Source organism: Drosophila elegans, unplaced genomic scaffold, assembly GCF_018152505.1.
Source record: "Drosophila elegans isolate 14027-0461.03 unplaced genomic scaffold, ASM1815250v1 contig_476, whole genome shotgun sequence".
Taxonomy (NCBI): domain Eukaryota; kingdom Metazoa; phylum Arthropoda; class Insecta; order Diptera; family Drosophilidae; genus Drosophila; species Drosophila elegans.
In genome coordinates, this window is record NW_024545863.1 from 14361432 (window position 1) to 14380768 (window position 19337).

Genomic DNA, 19337 nt, shown 5'->3' on the forward strand with positions numbered 1-19337 from the left:
TAAATTCTTTACAAAATAAAATCAAGTTACTATATATTTTGAGGGACATTAATCAACAATAACTTAACATTGTTATAAAGACTTGCTTTTAAGCTTAATTTACATACAATTTAATGACTTTTTTTACAAATTGAACTAAAAACTTGATTATTAAAATCATGCCATTAAGGCATGTCCAGTGAGAGTTATTTAAGAATTCATCGCTTAATCGCATATCACTTAATAAATATTGTAGTATTGTATTTAAAATTCTTACTATTAAGTATAATTTCAATGCATATCAGTTTACTTTTAATCACGCTAATACGGTTCTAAGACATACATTATTGACTCACCAGCACTTCCAGTTGACTTGGTTCAGTCCTCAGCGAGTAACCTGGTAAATGATAACGAAAAGAAGGCCAAATCAGGCGGAAGGCAATATTAATCCAATAAAAATCGATTACCCCAGTGAGTGGCGATGGGAGAAGTGCCATAAATAACCTGCCCCACTGAATGCAAACTGAGGCTGGAAGCCGGCAACGAAATGGGTGGAATGTGCAAATGAAAATCATTATTATCGCCGACGATGATGAAGCCCATGATGGTCTGTCTCATCAGACTTTTGTCGTAGCACCGTGTTTATTGCTGCCGGCTTTCCGGGCTTTCAGCCCCAATTTTACCCCCCGGAATGGGCAGTTTGTAGCTATCTGTCTGGCAGTCAGTCATTCAGTCATTCGGGGCAATTGTTTCATTCATGGACCCGCCAAAAAGGCAAGAGGCGTTTATCATCCCAGTCTCGTACCGTCTCTTTCTCGGCCGCTCAGGCCATCTCTTTCTACCGCTGCGTAGGCTTTTGGCAGTGTGTATGTGTGAGCAAAACAAACCATAAATGTGCGTGGAAGGCGAAAGAGGAAAAAGAAATGAGAGAATCCAAATTTTTGTCAAAGGGTCGTGGCCCCCTCAGCTCCCCCCCTTAACCCCCCTCAGCCCACTTAACCCCCTCACGACCATAAGTCAATGTCAATGGCACGCACACACAGACAGACACACTTCACTTTGGGGACAGTCGAAAAAAGTTGTCGTGTTGACTTTCTGGGCTGATTTTCCACGTTTAATAGGACCTTGACATGCCATGTTTGCTTGACAAACGAAATGTGGCCAGAAAATTTGTTATTTGGTGTTTATGGCGGCGTTTAAACGGCAGGGCCCATATTCACTTAAGATCTGCAAAGAGATGAGATAGATGGTGATACTTGAAACTGGTTTGCAACTGCAGGCCGTCATTCACTCACTCACACAGATACTCACCCATACAAGTGCAGCGATAAAAAGATACAAAGTGCAAACCAGTTCCGCGATGCGAAATAACGGCGAAAGAAAATCAAAACTATAACTTTTCTTGCAAGCCAAATAAAATGAACAATAAAACAAGCACTGGACACACAGATTTATCACTATTTTACCATGGATTTACTCGGGAAGTTGCAGTTTTATTTTTAGCTGATGGCTTTTTTGCGGTTGTTTGCTTTCCAACGTTTTGCGTTCATTTGAAGCCGTTGCCCGACGATTTCTTGTACGCCGCTCGGTCTCTCAAACGGCGACAGCGACGTCGACAGCGACGCCGGCAGCGCTGCCGCTATATCTGTGCGTATCTCACAGATATCGTAGCCCCAGTACGGCAGAGTATCTGTGTGAGAAGTATCTGTGAGCGGAGCGCACTGGTGTGAGTTTGCCGTTCGTGCGCAACTCACACGCACGTGCTTCGAAATTTCCCTGGGGCACTCACTCACACATCCAAAAATCTAACCTCTATGGTACTTTTTGGCCAAGCCAGTTAACGCTTACTGAATCGAAATTGGGAAATTTCGAAATACTAAATATCCCCACCACGTGCTGCCCTTTGTTTTGCTTTTGTGCTTTTCGCGCTGCAAAGAAAGCTTACCGGCCCAGCAGCTGCTTTAGCTTTTTGTTCTTGCCCGCCATGGGGGGAAGTACATAACCCCGCCCACTTTTCCGAGCGGGTATCCAATCCATTTATGAGCCTCTTTCGCCTCTTTCGCTGTTGTTGCAATTAACGACCATTTGAATTATATTTGCGCTCGTAAAGTTTACAAGAACTCTCCGCCGGCCTGCCCATCTGAAAAAATAAGAAGAAATAGCAGAGAGGCCTTTTCTCATTTTCCCATTCACTTCGAACGTAGACAGCAGAAATTTTTACGACTTTTCTGCACAATGCGCAAATACAACGACAATGGACCAGTCGACCCGTTTCCCCCCAGCCAAACCTTGCCCCTCCACCTTCGCATTCCTCTTTGACTTCGGATTTGAACTACTGGGCCTGTGGATTTTATTGTGGGTTTTCTCATTTCATAAATCGGTTGTTGATAACACATATTTGCACTCGACTTATATTAAAAATTCTCGAAAATAGTTTGAAGGCCTTTTATGAGATCAGACCAACAAGAACTTTTATGAGTTTTACGTTGTTTACTTGGCATTATTAATCTTAATAGAATAGTTGTTTTGCTTTGATTTATGAACAAATTAGTTTGTACATAAATGAACAATGTCTCAACAACAATGCTTTTAAATCATACATTTTTTATTTTAATACCTTTTTTTACTCAGCTTTTTTGTTATTGACATAGCTGTTAAAATGTTTAACATAATCTAATCATAATATGTAAAAAATATTAAGTTTAAGCTAGAAGTATTTTTATAAGGGGAAACTCTTTTGCGGATGTAAATAATTGTGTGTACGTTATTTTTTAATTTAATTTTTAATTTTACATAAGTCCTTAAAGTATTAAATCCAAAAATATTAGGAAGATTAGTACGGTAAAATTGTTACAGCAATATATGTATGCTAAAAATCTGGTTCATTTTAAAAGTAGGAATAGATTATCGGAACTTAAATTACTCTTTAATACTTTCAATCGTCTCATCTTGAAGTATTAAAATACATAGTTTTGCAACCAATACCGCAAAGTTATTGCTGACACTATTTGTTTGGAACTGCAATATGGAATTTTCAGATAATTGTTGCCCTGGTATGGGTGCTCGCCGTTCACCCCTCAGTAGATAATTAACAACCCTTAGCTGCGAGTTGTCTTTTGCACCCTTACCTCAGAATCTGTGTGCTTGTGTGTGTGCATCGATGCGCTTACCCCTAATTGCAATGCCATAAAAAAGTGCAATTCAAGCGAAGGACAACCACCGAAGCAGAACTGAGAGAGCAGAGGAAGGCTCTTGGCATTTTGCCATTACATTGCAACCATGATTACGATTAGAACGGGCATTGTCTTGCCACCAGCCAGCAGGACGAAGGACTAGGGACACGGGACTCCGGACTCTAAGGACCCAGAACTCAGAGCCCAGAACTATCAGCAGCAGCAAAGTTGGATATTTCAGGGGGTTGCGGAGGGATCAAATTATGCGAAACTGCATTTTCACTTTTCGCATCGCCAAGCCCGGACCATTTGCACCATACGGCCAACTGGCGAAGATGGCCAAGCTGCAGCTGCTGCTAAATTCGATTCTTGGTTGGAAGTGTCCTGGCTGGCAAAAAGCATCCTTTTCTGCATGCAAATTCCCTCGTCTTGGTATATCGAAAATCTCGAGAAGTGCAGCCAATCAACTGGAAATTGCCAAGCTTCGAGTTAAGTGCGCTGCCAGCTCCCCAGGCATTAGAATTGATAACAAATACAAAGGCACCAGCAACATCAGACGCATCTGCAGTAGCAACTACTATGAAAGCCCACATGAGGGCAAAACAGCAAAGTGAATAAGGCAGCTGCAAGTTCAGACTATCAGCCAAACCACCAAGAGAGTCTTTAAATACAACAGAAATCTATTTCTTAAACGAAAAATAATATGTTATACATATTGGGATATTGTTATTTTAAATATTTAAAAAAAATCTTAACAAGTATATATATAAAAACGAAAACTACTGCAATATTTGACCTATCAATAATCATTAGATTTAAAAGGCACAATTTAAAAAAACATAAGCAACAAACTTTTAATATTTCTGGATTAAAAACATAAAAACAGCATTATTCTTTTTTTAAATTTAACAGAAAACTAAAAACTAGCTGAATCAGTAACTTTTAACACAGAATCGAAAACAATGTCGGTTACAAAGCCATAACGCACAATACAAGGCAACAATATCTCCAAAAACTCCAGCAAAGTTAACAACAAAAAACAACAAGAGCAGTATGAGCTACAACAGCAACATCAATTGATGTTTGAGCTGCAGCCAGATAAGCTACATCAGCAACAACTTAACTTAAACCAGCAACAAAAGACACTTCAGCAACAACAGACAATTTATAAACAGCAACAACACCAGCAACAACAACAGCTACAATAGCAACAGCAACAGTAACAGCAGCAACATCAAGACCCGACAGCAACATCAGCAATCGCGACGGCAAACGCGGGCGTTAAGCGGTGCGAGCGGACCGCCGCCGCCCGACTGTCGGCGGCTTTTTGGAGCTAGTGCTTTTGGGGGCGCATGGGCGTGGCACTGGGGAGCAGCATAGTGTGCACCCTGTTGCGCACACGTCCGCCGGATCTCTCTGATCTCCTCGCACGCCGGCCAGGCCGCTCTGAGTGGGAGCGAGAGGAGGCGAGAGCGGCCATTTTGGTGGGAGCGAGACGGCGAGCGGCGCAGCGCAGGCGTCGGCGACGACGGCAACGCCAGCAGCGACTGCAACCGCTGTCGCTGCTGCTGCTGCCGTTGCTGCTTTTGCTGAGCGGTCAGCGTTGGAGACTTTTTCGCGTGATGTGTGTGCCGGAATCTTGGGGCTCCAGAGAAAACCACAGAAAAAAAGGCAAAGAAAAAACTGCGAGCGGTCGCCGGGGAGAACTCGTTCCGCCGTTGAGCGAAAACGCTTCGAGTGAAACTCGCATTGAGGTCCCCGGGGAAAAGCCCGCTCCAAAAGAGCTGCAACACACTGACGGAATTGATTTTCCAAACTCGACATCTTCGCTTTTTGTTATTAAAGTGGAAAAAACGAATTTCAACTGGGGACTTGTCGTTGGGCACACCTGACGACCTGGCAAATGGCAGCTGGTTGGCTCGAATTGGGTTCAATTAGTTGCCACCAAATGGCAATCTCGTTCGGGCGGAAAGCCAGAAAGTCCCATTTCAAAATCACAAAATTTAAATTATTTCAGAGCAGCTTTCCTTCATGCAGAACGCAGTGTAAATTATTAATTGCGTGCTATTTGGAAAAGTAATTGGGAACTTTACAGCCTTTGGAATACATTTGGAGGTCAAATTATTTATTTCAAACTATTTTCATTGGCTTGAAAATGAAGGAAATAGGGCGTACTTGAGCGATAAAATATTTATTAGATATATGGTATTTCATATAGAAGAATATGTATGTACAAACAAATTTTGAGATGTCTTTAACACAACAAAAACAAATATTTTAATTTAAAAAAGATAATCTTTGAAACGAGAATTAAGTGAATAAAACACACTTAATAAATGCATAAATTGTCAATATTTTAAACCATTTTATTACCGTCAGTGGGTGTACCTTCCAATTAATAATTTAACAAATTTTAGGCAAATTTTTAAACCAATTATAAGTGCTTAAAAACCGACTGACTGAACAATTTTTCCCTCTCTTCTCTTTTCAGGTCTGCGTCTTCGCGTGTGTTTGTGTGTTTTTATAACATTTGTGGATTACGCCTATAAAAACTACACCTCACCGCGGAGCCAGCGGAGGGCACCAGCTACAACAAAGGGTTGGTATACGAATTTAAATATTTGCCTTTTATTGCCATTTGATATTAATTCGAATTCGAGCGGAGCCGGAGATTAAAAAAAATAAATCAGGCAGCATTTTAAATAAATTCGCTTTATGGCTCGCCCAGCCACCGAAGTCGTAAAGTCTTTTGTCTAAGCGAGGCACCCAAAACCGAAAACCTAATTGCATAATGATTTAATCCCGGCCCACGGCTCCGGTGCATGAATCGATCATAATATCGCTCGGACAATCCATTAAAATTTCTCGCATAATCGCTTTAAAAAGCCATTAACATGGTCATAAGTCCGAGCCGTCGGGATTTGCATCAATACTCGAAACTCGAGTGCGCGAGTTCTGGTTTCAAGCTCAGTCTCGGTGGCCATTAAATGGGAATTCTTCACAAAAGTATGCATAAAACTTTACGAGGCATGCCTTTGTTTTCGCTTTTGTTGGTCCCGATTTTATGATTTAATTTGGCAACTGCTCTGTGAATGGCTTCAAAATGGTCACCCGAAAGCGATGGTGACCGTATAAATATGATTTCCAGTGACCGCTGCTGCACTGCCGCCCAGAAATTGCACGATTTGAGCCGTTTTCATTGCGATTCGATTATGGATGAGGCCATAAAGTGTATTCTTGATTGCCATTAGTCGCTCGTAAATTTGCTAACGAATGAGTCGTCTCGACCCCGGACGAAAAGCTCCCTTCCCTTCCGTTCCCTTCCCTACCCTTCTCTACCCTCATCTCGCCAGCCTACCTTGCCGCCAAAAGTTGCAGAGTTCAGACCTCTCGATTGGCGGAGCCTTTGCTCGAGTATCTGCCAGAATCCGCATCCAAGAAGATACTGACAAAGACGTTATTCCAGTTTTTAATCTGCTCAATTGGCCGGCGACGGGGGGCGGATCGGCAGAATCCGACATCGCCATCGGATTGCGAAGGCGAAGTAATTAATATATTGCATTAAATACTCGTAATCACGCATTTTTATTGGGGATCTCGGCACACACAAAAACAACAACAGCCAGAAATGTCCGCATGGCATTAGGGCGATGCACTTTAGATGGATATGGATATTGTGGGGTAACCGATTCACTCAAATTATATGTATCCATTTAATAACTTGTAGTTTCAAAATTTTAATTTTAGTCTATACTATTTCATTAAAAAAGTATTATAATAAGAAAATAATTGTATGTCTTTTATTGATTCTAAGTTTTTGATTAAAATTTGAGCGTTTAAATAATGCTCAAAAAATAACTATTTTATTTTTATTATATTAAAATTTCTGTTATATTAGCGTTTTGAAAACTACTTCTTGTTTGTGTTGTTTCAGCTTGAAGTATCAATAGTACATTTAACATTTAAAATGCAGTTGTAACTCTTTAAAAATGATTTCCAAAGTCCATTCCCGAGTGACCCTACCGCTCACTGATTTACTTCATGCATTAGCCGTACCTGCGTCATTTAAGCCAGGCTGAAAGCATTTTGAAAGCTTGTAATCCGATCGAGAAACATTCAAATTATTACATAAATTATAAATGTGCACAATCGTGCTCATTGAATATTTTTGGATGACAGGTGCGGATGACAACGTGTCACCCAAAAGCAGTACATTTCCTTTTTTATCAGTGTCGTATACAATACAGGGGCTAATTCCTATACTTACTATATATATATTTATAATTCGAGATGAAGTCAGACTGATAATGACTGAAAATCGCCTCCACAAATTGTCATCTGCAATGGGCGCTTATCGTTAAATGTACATAATGTGCTTTATTGTCACTTAAGTACAGATTTAAATAATTTTATGACTTCATTTCATTTGTGGACGATCGCAGTGTCGGCGATCGTTGTTGCTAGAAAGTCTATTTAACAACAATGAAAAGCAAAAAAAACACCCATCTATATAAATAATAATCGCTCATTATAAGTAATCAATGACATTTTCACCCGCATATGAGCTCATTAAGCTCCGTAATTACAGTATTAATAACTACTGGAAAGACAACGAGAATAATGATGTTGATAATGGGGCCTCTTGATCAAAAATCAGCAGAAACTTATGATTTTTGAGTTATTTATTCTGCGAGACCAGGAGCACGAAATATACAACGTATGCCGCATATTAATCTGAACTTTGATAGCTTAATGGTTTATTATTTCTTTAAAGATTGGATTTAAAAAACGATTTAAGTTATAAAAGTAGTCACTATATAAGAGTGTTTGATGTATTAAAAAAACAAAATGGCATAAATAATTAACAAGTTTTCAGTTAGTAACAAAGCCTGAGACATTTAATAAGATATTTATCTCACTTATCCCAAATTTCATTTTCAAAATACCTTATGCGAAATGACCTGTCTATAATTAAGCCTAGATGCCTACTTTAAAATAATTAAACCACTTCACTGTGCTTCAACAGAGCGAATAAACTTAGTTTCCCTTGGGTGTTTTGTTAGTTTTCCCTCTCAAAAGAGGAAAACTCACGAACTAATTTGCGTTAATTGCCCTTCACAGCGCCAGTACACAATGGAGCTTCAAGTGGTTATTGCAGACATTTCCATTACAAAAGCATAACAGTATCAATATTCCAGGCATTTGCATAAATTGTACCCCACAGTCCGCTGATCGCTGGAATGTCAAATAAATTTGCTCACCGAACGCATACTTGACTAGAAAATCGTTAGTCGAAGTGCGGCAGAAATGGACAGTTAAATAAATCGAGAGATGTCAGCGAGACAAGAACTAAACGAACTTGGAACAAAAACATGGTCAGGGACTTGGATTTGGAATTTGAATTCAAATTTGGACGCGGACATGGAGTGCATGCACAGAAAAAGCACTTCAAAAAACTTTAAAAACGACTTAAATTACAAACATAATTTTCAAATTTAAATTTTTTTGAGACTATTACATAGATAATAAATATTCCGAAATATAAATAATACAAGGATGTCACGGAAACGTACATATATTATTTTTTTTTAATATTCAAAAGCGCTTATATAAAAATGATTTCACAGTTAAAATAATTATATTTTAACATCCTTCATGTATAATTAGTCAATTTTGCAAAATTATTTATCAATATTTCTAAAGCTTCTAAATTTTTTGGCATCATATTTTTAGCTATTGGGATCAATGAATATTACCGAGACACTGAAGATTTTCTTGAGACCATAGTATATATGCATGATAGAAATTTTTTGCACCGATACAATTTGTAGGAACTTTTTGTTTTATAGTTGAGGAATATAATAAACATTTTTCTCTGTGCAGTCGCATTGTGACATTCTCGAGCTTCGAGTTTGATATGCAGAACAGTCACTCGCGTGACAGTCGAACCGCCGAGAGGATTGTGGTGCAGGGTGGAGTGGTGCAAAGTGGTTGCGGTGGGTGGTGCGGGACGAGGGCGTGGGCGTGGGCGAGTTAGTTTGTTGGCATTTCGCACGCATCCTTCATAAATTAGCGAGATTTATGCGCCGGGTACTTAGATTCGCTAGAAAAGCGACTTGAAATTGTGGCGGGGACATGGATATGATGTGGAATCGATACTAAATTATCCTCTTTGGCGACGAACTTCCTCCTATTTTTTCCTCCATCTCTTTTCCCGCCGGAGACACACCCAGAAAACGCCGTCTCTCTCTGCGCCCGGCCATCTCTCTCGCACGCTCATTATGCGCACTCGTTTTCGGAGTCGAAAAATCGATGGAATATGCAAAATATCGTGAAACCGGGATCCGCCTAAGTCAACAGGGAGATTCGGCTAACCCCCAATCCATTCCACAAACTCTTTCGGAATGGAATGTAAATTTGAACAGCGTTTCCTTTGTTTTCTCTGTGGCAAAAGGGCCACCGAGCTGCTGGCTTTCTGGCTTTCAGTTATTCTAAAATGCTTTTCGCTCTGCGTATCTCCGGCCCCAAGTGTTGCCCAATGTAATCCGGCTGGTATCTGTATCCCACAGATACGAACGCACAGACCACTCAGTCTCGAGACTGGGTTTCAATTTCGGGTTTTTCAATCGGGCCTCTAATGCCCAAAGGTGGTCAAAGTTGTCCATTTTCAGATTTTAATCGCTGGAATTTGTTTTAAGGCATCGGAATTTATGTGACAGCCCAAATTTTGAGTGTGACACTTTAGAAGCGTTTTTATGGTTTATTAAAAAACATATCTGTTTGATACCCAATCCCGCAGCTCGTTTCGAATGCAAAGCGAAAACTAGTTTTTAATTAAAATCTAATTCGCTGGCTCTCAGGGAACAGAGATGGGGATAATGCTATATGGTATATAATACGAGGGTGGGAGGGGATTTGGCAATGCAGCGGGCCAAGTGGAACTGCACTTGAGTCCCTTTTAGGCCGAAACTGGGGGAAATCGATCGAAAACCATAAAACAAAATGTTTATATTTCGAGAAGTCAAAAGTCAAATAGGAAACGTAAAGATCAACAGACCGAAATCTGCCATTGGTGGGCTGTTTCGAGGAGAAAAAACGAAGGGGGAACTGCTCTCTCAGCACTTGGACTTAATTGAAATTTGAAATATGGTATTATGTGCGCGCAGTTCGGAAACAGTTCATAATGCCAAGCTCGAGCCAAGTTCGAGCACACGATTCTTGTGCTTGTTTATTGAAATGCTCGTAATTATCCAGTCGAGTGTAATGAGCAACTGGCTCAAGTGGAGGTGAATCCCCATCCCCATGCCCATGCCCATTCCCGCCCACCCGTCGTTCCAGCCCAATGCCAATGCCATATGCACTTGTCCATGAAGGCAACTCGTCTACAGAGTTGGTCAGGCCGGGCCGTTGCCTGAGATACTACGCAAATGGTAATGGAGATACGCCGACTGATCGGGATGCTCCGCTTAATCACCTGCAGATGTGGTTCTCGATTGGATTATAATTGGAATGGCTCACCTCCAGACAAAGTAGTCCGGGATAATGGAAAAACCATTGTATCGGAGGCACTCCTTAACAAGTTCAGTAAATATAAAATTGGTATGCAAATAAAGCACAGTCAAGTGGAATGCCAAACAAAAACTGTTAATCCTCTAATATGAGAATCCATTGATAAAACCTTTTGCTCTAACCTGAGAACCTTGTTGATTTTTTAGTGTTTAATAAAAAACGAATCATTTATTTTGCACGTCTCTTGATTTCCATCTATTTGTTTCATGATAATGTAATTATTTACATATTTTTTTTATTTATAAAATAAAAAAAATTTAAATTTACATTATTTGTTAATTTTAAAATTTTTCAGTACTTAAAAATAAAAATTAAGGAGTAACAGACTTTGATTTAAACACAAATCCCCCTCGCGGATAATTCAAAGTGAAAATATTTGGATTTACCATGATTTTCCTCTGGGTGTATAGTATCAACAATAATTACAATTAAAAGATTTATAAGATAAGAATATAAGATTATATATTTTTAGTTCGTTAGCTAAATTGTTAAACAAAGTAAAATTGGTTTTATTTTTTAAATTGGATAATAAGTTAGTACAAAATAATTGAACACAAACAGATCTAGTAGCTAGTATATATTTATTAAAGATTATTTGGCCTCTGAAAGTATGCGCAAGTATTAATAGTATCATAAATTGGCAGTAAATCCACTTACCGGGCATTTAAATTCATTATATGCTTTTATTAAACTTAAAATTCCTCAATAGTGCACTGATTAAATTTAAAATTCCTCTATCAGATGCAAAATAAAATGTACAAAAGAGAATTTAATGACTGTAGAACAGCAAAATTAACTCTGCTCTCCCCTTTGTCAGATGCAGATTTATGTGGCACTTCTATAAATAATTAAGATTCTAGATGATCACCCTTTGCCGCAGGCAAAGTGCATCATTTGTAAGCCCATTACGACGGGCATGTGACTGGCATAAAAATAGAAATGGTTCCTTACAGAACAGCTAATTAGGAAAACACATTTCTAGGGTCCGGCCGAATGGAAAATGGCTGAAACGCTCGTTTCGCCGTGCTTTTCTCACCAAATGTCCGTCCGCAATTACGGGGCATTTACATAAGCCGTTCATTAAATTTTATTGCAAATTTCTGCTATTGTAAATAAAATGTCAACAAGCTCCATGACGTCGTCACATTTGCGATTTAAATTAAAACAAATGCGAAAACCCCAAAGCCACTAAGGAAGAGGGGCCAGGCGATGGTGCCCACACAGATCACAGGCAATTTCTATTTTTATGGGACGAATTCTGAGCTTTTTGACAAAACAAACGATGAAAACAGAATCGTGGCACAGCCGGCCAAGTGAAAGAATGCGATAGTCCAACGGAATGGCGGAATATTTTAAAATAATTACGTGCTTTTCGATCCCGGCGAGGAGCCACCTCAGCGAAATAAGTTTAATGTTAATTTGATTGCGCTTTTATTGATAGTAAAAACATTTATGCGGCATACAAAATGAATTATGAATGATTTGGCGGACAGTGAGGCGTTGTCAACGAGTCAGCCGAAATTAAATTCAGAATCCGATTGCCGATCGTCTTCAGCTGTGACGATCTCGTAGAATTGCCCAATAACGCATTTACGTTCGTTATTATTTGTATTTTTACGGTTGTTTCCATTTTAATTGGACTTAATTGGGCAGTTGGTTTGGTTTCGAAGAACAAGTTATACACATTTATTGGCTTATGATTCCCAATGAACAAGCAATATTAATTTGAACTTTAAAATAATTTTTCACTCAACGTTAATTGGCTAAAATTAGTCCTCATTTTAAATCAATAAACATTTTCTGTGTATTTACAAAAGACTTATTTGCGGTTAAGAATATTGCATGTGACAGTAATAGCTGAACTCAGGGAAGCTTAAAAACTATTACTGATTAGAAAAGTAATTTAAAAACATATAGCTGACATTTAAATGTTTGTTAAATTCTCTAAACCATTTCAGCTTAAAGTGACTAATTAATATTTGTAATATTTTGTAGGGAAATGTATATAGTTTGAAATGTATGCATTGACTATTTACAAAACTATAAAGCATTGTTGAGTTATCTTAGCATTATTTTAAAGCGAAGGATATATCACCTTTCGAATTCCGATTCAAGGACACCGACACGTCCTTTACCGGGTTGCGTTTAGGGTTATGCGATTTGCACGGGCTGCGTTTTGGACAGTACAAGTCCTGCCGCGTCTTAAAGTCCTTGAGTTGCGTAATTAGACGAGCGTTTGTGTTTTTTTACGGACAGCTGTCGGGCGGTCTACCTGTTAGCCTTTTCCAGGGAATATCCTTTCTCCGGATGCAGTTTTTTACGCAGCCAGCGTCCTTGAAGGTCAAGTCTATTAATAATCTTTTGCCAAAAATGCAACCGGTTAATGGCTGTCGCCAAGGCAAACAAGTTCTCGTCTCGCTCTTGCTTTAAAATTATAAAAAAAAACGATACTTTGGCGAATCGATAAATTAAAAAAACTGCCAACTGGGTTTCAAAGGTTCTGTTTGCCAGGTTCTCAGCTTCGTGCCGAGTCGGTTTGTCAACGAAAGTGAAGCGGTTAAATGGCGGTCTTGGGCCTAGAAGGATGCGGAGAAAAACGGAGGTCTGGCGGCCATAAACTCGACAAAAAAAAGGTGAGCGGCGGTCGTAAAACGCGACAACATGGTGTGACATTCTGCCGAGCCGGCCGCTTCCATATTTTTACCATATCCTGGGCAAGGGGTTTCGAGAACTGGTCAGCCCTGCGACTTTTGTTTGCCATTTTATTGCCACTACTCGAGGGGTTCCCGAAACGAAAATACGGCATTTTATGGCCCTTTTCGCAATTGGACAGTTTAACCCTTCAGCCGTGGAAAAAGGACTCGGAAGTCCATCTGGATTCCTTCACTCCCTCGGCCACGAAAGGCGTACACACGTTTCGTGGTTCTGCTCCTTTTGATTGTGATTTATGGGTCGAGAATAACCGGAAACCGAGAGTGAAAACACGCAATTCCTCGCAATTGTTGTCTGAATAAAATATAATTCCAAGGCGAAGAAGCCAAGTCGCAGATATCCTTTAAATATGCATCAATGAGTTGAAAGAACCCCATGTGTTTATAAAACGAAATAAATTTGGGCATATCTAAAGACTATTCAATGCCACCACAATATAAATATGCTGACATGGCGAAGCTCAAACATGGCTTTAAATAACCATTCGTAGCGAACATTGAAACCATTTCATTTGCATTTGCCATAAATCGCACAGTTTTTGGTGACCTAGACTTCTTCTCTTCAGCCTCTGCTGAATGTATTCCCGTCTACAAGTTTGTAATGTTTGTAAGATAGTTTAATAACACTGACTATTAAAATTTATAACACTGACTATTAAAAACCAAATTGCAATGTCTGTTTTTGTCAAAACATAGTCAAGTACACATTAATATTTAAATTCAACTTAAGTATAGCTATATTTCTTGTAAAATCTTTTTGCTTGTCTCCGAGACTTCAGAGCTCTCCATCGCCTATGTGAGACGTCTCAATCGCTCCGCAAAGTACCTGTAAAGTATGCTGAATGGCCGTTCAGGTGAGTTAAGCGATGCGCCCCCCTCCATCCGCTTTTGCATAATGTGGCCAACCGAAATGCTGGCGGGGCGTAATCACGTCTCGATGTGTGGCACGCGATGTGGCGGCCAAAACGGAGGTGCCATTGCCCAGTGGCAGTCTTTGTTTCGCCGCCACCGCTGGCCAATTTATTTTCGCCAAGATAATCCGCACCATAATTGTACTGGGAGCCAGACTCCATCCAAATGGCCAAGTCGCGGCCCACATAAATTTACTGTTCCGCCTGGCGGGCATTGGACAATGTCCAAGAAGAATCACTTAAGAAAAAAATAAATATCAAGAACTATTATTTATAAGTGCCTGCTTCAAAAGTACAAATATGCAATGAATTTGGAAACAAATTTTTATTTATAGTGAACTAACATACTTTAAGTATAGTGCTTTAACGCTTTTATTGACGTTTGAGTAAAATAGTAAACAGAAGTATTTTTTTTAATTTAGAAAATGTTTAAAAACATGTACAAAAATTAATAATATTTTGTTTTAATGTTTAGAAAGCTATTAAGAAATATTAACTTTGGGCTTGTCGAAAAGTAGATGACTGTTGTTTCGATTGAATTTAAGGAATACCCTAAGATGTTATAATTAATTGGTTTGTTGAGTATGTTTTTTCTATCAAACAAATAAATCTGTATTTCGCACAAAACAGCTTTGTAAATCTCATAGTTCCAACGATTTTTTTTCCAGTGTATAGGGGAGGACTGCCGCGATGTCCGGCTGTGCGCATAATTGTCGTGCGTCCGCCTTAAAGTCGTGGCTAGTCCGACAGTAAAACTCCCTTTTAATGGCAGCCCGCGATGATAAGGCCGCCAAGTTTATAGCTCCAGATAGCAAGTGTCAGCGTCACGTAAATTCGCCAGCAAGTCGGCGAAATTAGGGAACCTGGTCCGCGGTTCCCAGGGGGTTATTAGCCATGGTTTTATGGAGTTTATGCTAAAGGGATAAATAATTTTTTGTGTGGGATGCTACCATTTTTATGTTTAATCTATCGATAATTTATTCGGCACTTTGTCACCCATCGGAATTCAATTCTCCAATTGAATTTCTCAGATTTCTCGGGCAGCCCAGCAATAAGTCGGTCAATCGATAATCGGATGACTGTGACTCAGGCAGTAAATGACAAAAACAACGCATTAGGGCTGCCAAGAGTTCGACCTCCACGATGACCGCATGGATGAGCCAAAGCGGGGGATTCACTTAAAAAATAGACGAAGTTTCAAACACAATGTCAATTTTGTAAGTTTAAAACATATTTTTATACTTCACAAATTCAAAGTCTCTTTTAATAGGCCTTTCCTAAAGGTCTTAAGTTAAAACATACTTTTTTGTATCCATTAGTAGAAGCAGTTGGTAAGCATTAAATATTACAATTTTAAGTCAAAGTCTCTGGTTATTTGAAAGTGTACTTTGAGTTAAAATAAGTTTTTATTTATTGAAACTTAAAATTAATTAATTAAATTGCATAAATTGTAATTTTTTTATCATCTTTTATTTAAGTTTATTAAAACAATTTTTATTTGTGCAAAATGTATATTTAAAATTTATTTAAAAAATATAGCTGCGTCAAAAAATGTTCGGAGCTATTAATTAATTTTGCAATGATGTTTAAATTATTTGTGTTAAGTGATAATATAAATTTGTTGTTGAACAATATAACCTTGAAATGAAAAAAATAAGCATGAATACAATTCTAAATATTTATTTCATGTGTGAAAACGGGTTTTGATTCGGTTTTGTGTTTTGAGTCAGACAAAGAAAGTGAACCCAGGAGAAATGCGCAGGGAGCGAAAGGAAGATGTGCGCAGTCAAGGGGATGAAATGGAATTCGGCCTGGCAAAGGCTCATTTCAATCTATTTATGAAAACCAAAAAGTCTTGAGACAAGCCAAACGATGGCGGTGCAGAGGCGGTGCTCTTATCACGGCCATTTGCCTCCGCCATTGCACCGCCAAAGTGGTTGATCCGGTTTACGAAACCCCAATCCCAATCCCCCAGAAAGCACTTTTGATTCGTGTGAATCTGTCGCTGGCTCTTCGGAGACTCGTTACGGGGCCAAAGGTCACCTGAGTGCGACATAAGTGAAGTCCCAAGTGCCGCCTTCCTATTATGCATGCCCACTTAGTTCAATCGATTCGGAATCAATTTGAGCCCAGACAAAACATGCAAATACCACTGACATCGCATTGAGTTCAGCAATTAGCGTCGCGGTGGTCAATTCACTCTAAGCGCGCACATTATACCGAAGTAACTCGATTTATGCGCCCAATTAGTCCCCTTGTAATGGAGCATGTTTTATGGAACGTTTGCCTGCGCACTTTACAGCGAATTAAACTAATTGATATGGTTAGAGAATTTTCATCACTTTAATTACATTAAGGGTTATCTTTATTATTGCCTTGACGCTGTATGACTTTGCAATGTAAATCTTTGTAATAGAAATAATAAGAAAAAGAAAAAATAAGAAAATAAGAAAAGGTGTAAATAAAACAATATAATTAATTAATCTTACATCTTAATCTTATTTTATATGATCGTTCCAATGGCAGCTATGTAATAGTCGTCCGGTCGGCAACGTTTCCTAGCATGATCTGTGTACACTGTACAAATACGATTTGGAGAGATTAAAGAATCATGCTTTTACACTGCGCGAAAAATCGGCATACGGAAAATATATGGAAGCCATATAGTCTACCGATTTTCATCGAATATCTAGGTATAGGTTATGGCAAAAACTAGCAATTTATACTAAAACCGCATAATTTATCATTTGTTCTGATTGTTTCTATGGGAGCTATAGGATATATGGATTTCTGACAAATTTTATTCAGGGTATAACAAGTAATAAACAAAATTATACACTTATAGTTATCTATTAACCTTACAATTTTAGGTAAAAATTTCGACTAAAATCTTAACAAAGGATTTTTCATACATTTTTTTAAACTCAAAACACAGGTCTACATAAAAATGAAATGTTAAACCTTAAAGGCAATATTTAAGTTGTTATAAAAGATAAAACTTGGAAAATATTTAAATTTTATCTAATGTCCGTTTATTTTCTTGACATACAAATTCAACAGATCAAGTAAAATCCATGCAGTTTAAGTCAGTTCAATATCCATTATTCTGGTGCTCTATGTTTAGGAATTCTAGGAAATGGAGATTCCAAAGTTGCGTATTTTATGGCTCGCCTATTTCAATTTTAATCCAGCAGATTTACTCGAAAACTTCATGTTCCCGCTGTAGACGCCAGCTGAACTTTGGGAACGGCTCACATTTTGCAACCAGATGCGGCGCTTTCGATTCTCCGAGTCTCAATTTCCCCCCAATTAGCGCCACTCCCCCTTTTCCAAACGCCCCTGGGCACACCCAGTTTTACGAGGCTATTACCAGTCGAAGCAATCTCTGCCAATTTCACTATCGGCTATCGGAGCTGGCGCAAAAATCTTTAAATTGTTGCAAATTACATTTGAAAACGTGCCTTTTCCCGGAGATGCATCCACTAGATTGCGGGAATGGGCAAAGATGCTCGACGATCGTGCCGCCGCATTTGAGAAGAAACTCATCGGCCAGCACTTCATTTCGTTGGACACTTTAACGAGCCCAAATACAAATCACTCACAGTGGTTCTGACCCGGGGCCAACGAATTCGAGAGTTACGCAAAACCATAATTAACAAACATTCGGCGAAATCCGTTTTACGAGCGCACTGCTCGAACTTTCTGATTTATTCGACTGCGTGCACGGAGAAAAATGCTATAGAATGTGAGATCTTAAGAAATTTACTACCAAAGATATGCATGTTTTCTGATAGAAAATCAGTCTTAATTACAATTAATTTTAGCTGAATAATATAATTTATTTCTTTAAATCATCGGGATACGTTAATTACACAGCTATTGTGTAAAGGCATTGGTATTTCAAGTCGAGAAACCTTTTCCAAGCTCAATGACTTTTTTCTCCGTGCACCAAGAGGGATTGTATATGATTTATCCGAATGGTGGAAATCGTAGGAAATCCTTTCCAGCAGTCACATAACTCTTGCTACCCGGCTGATGGATGTGCGCGTCTAATGAAGTCGTCGGGTCGTTGTCACCATACTTCCACCATTTGTTTGAGCCCAAAGCCTATGGATCGCCTACGTGACTACACCTACGAATGGCACCCAATGAGCCCAGTTTAACCGGTGACAAGGGCTGAGATTTCCTTCGACTAGATTCATCGAATCGATTGCACTGTCTGCGTTCGAATACGGAAAATAGTGATTAAAAGAATGGCTATACCTAATAGGACACACTGCTGTTTTCCTTCGCCAGTCACCTTTGCGAGAATTTCATATCCATTAAACCTGCTCAGACATCCATCAAAATGTTGAAGCATTGGAATCGAATATGAGATACGTTGTAAATGAGATACGTTGTTGTTGTATAGATACCAAATTACTACACTGATAAAAACAAATGAAAAGGAAACAAAATTTGACTATTGAATAAATATGTATAAATATTTCTTTTATTAAGATAAATAAGATAAATAATAGTATATACAATGCATATTAAACTGCTTTCAATTTTCGTGGAAAGTATTAGATTTAAAATAGTTCTTATTTGATAAAATTGCATTTTATATAATTTAAACATATTTTAAATTTGAATTTCATTTTTGATAAATTCGAAATTATAAAAATTGTAATATTGACATATTTAACATAACTAAAAACCGCAATAAAACAAAATCAAAGAGAAAAATATTTAAATTGAGTACAAAATATTTGGGCTTACTGTCTTTTTTCCCAGTGTAGGTATAGGCATGACCATTATCCTTTTTTTATCAGTTTGACAGTTAAAAAATTTGTATATTCAAATTGATAAGTGTCTTTTTGATCTTCACATCTTCTTACTATCATCTATATCATCTTTTAATAGTGCTTACTTTCTTAAGCTTTATTTTTAATGAAAAACTATATTTATATTTTTAGCCATTTTCCGATGATCCGATTTTATTTAAACGTCTG

At 38.5% G+C, this 19337-nt stretch overlaps 1 protein-coding gene across 4 annotated transcripts in view; it reads left to right on the forward strand.

Annotated features, from left to right (window-relative positions):
- LOC121467577 overlaps nucleotides 1–19337 on the forward strand; it is a 108001-nt gene that overhangs the window by 83243 nt on the left and 5421 nt on the right. For all 4 annotated transcript variants that reach the window (XR_005977637.1, XR_005977638.1, XM_041709320.1 and 1 more), the window contains one exon: nucleotides 5644–5751. Coding sequence is in view for 2 of the 4 variants with exons in the window: in XM_041709319.1 (XP_041565253.1) it covers nucleotides 5644–5751 (108 nt within the window). In the remaining 2 variants the exon portion in view is untranslated. The remainder of the gene's footprint in view (nucleotides 1–5643; nucleotides 5752–19337) is intronic.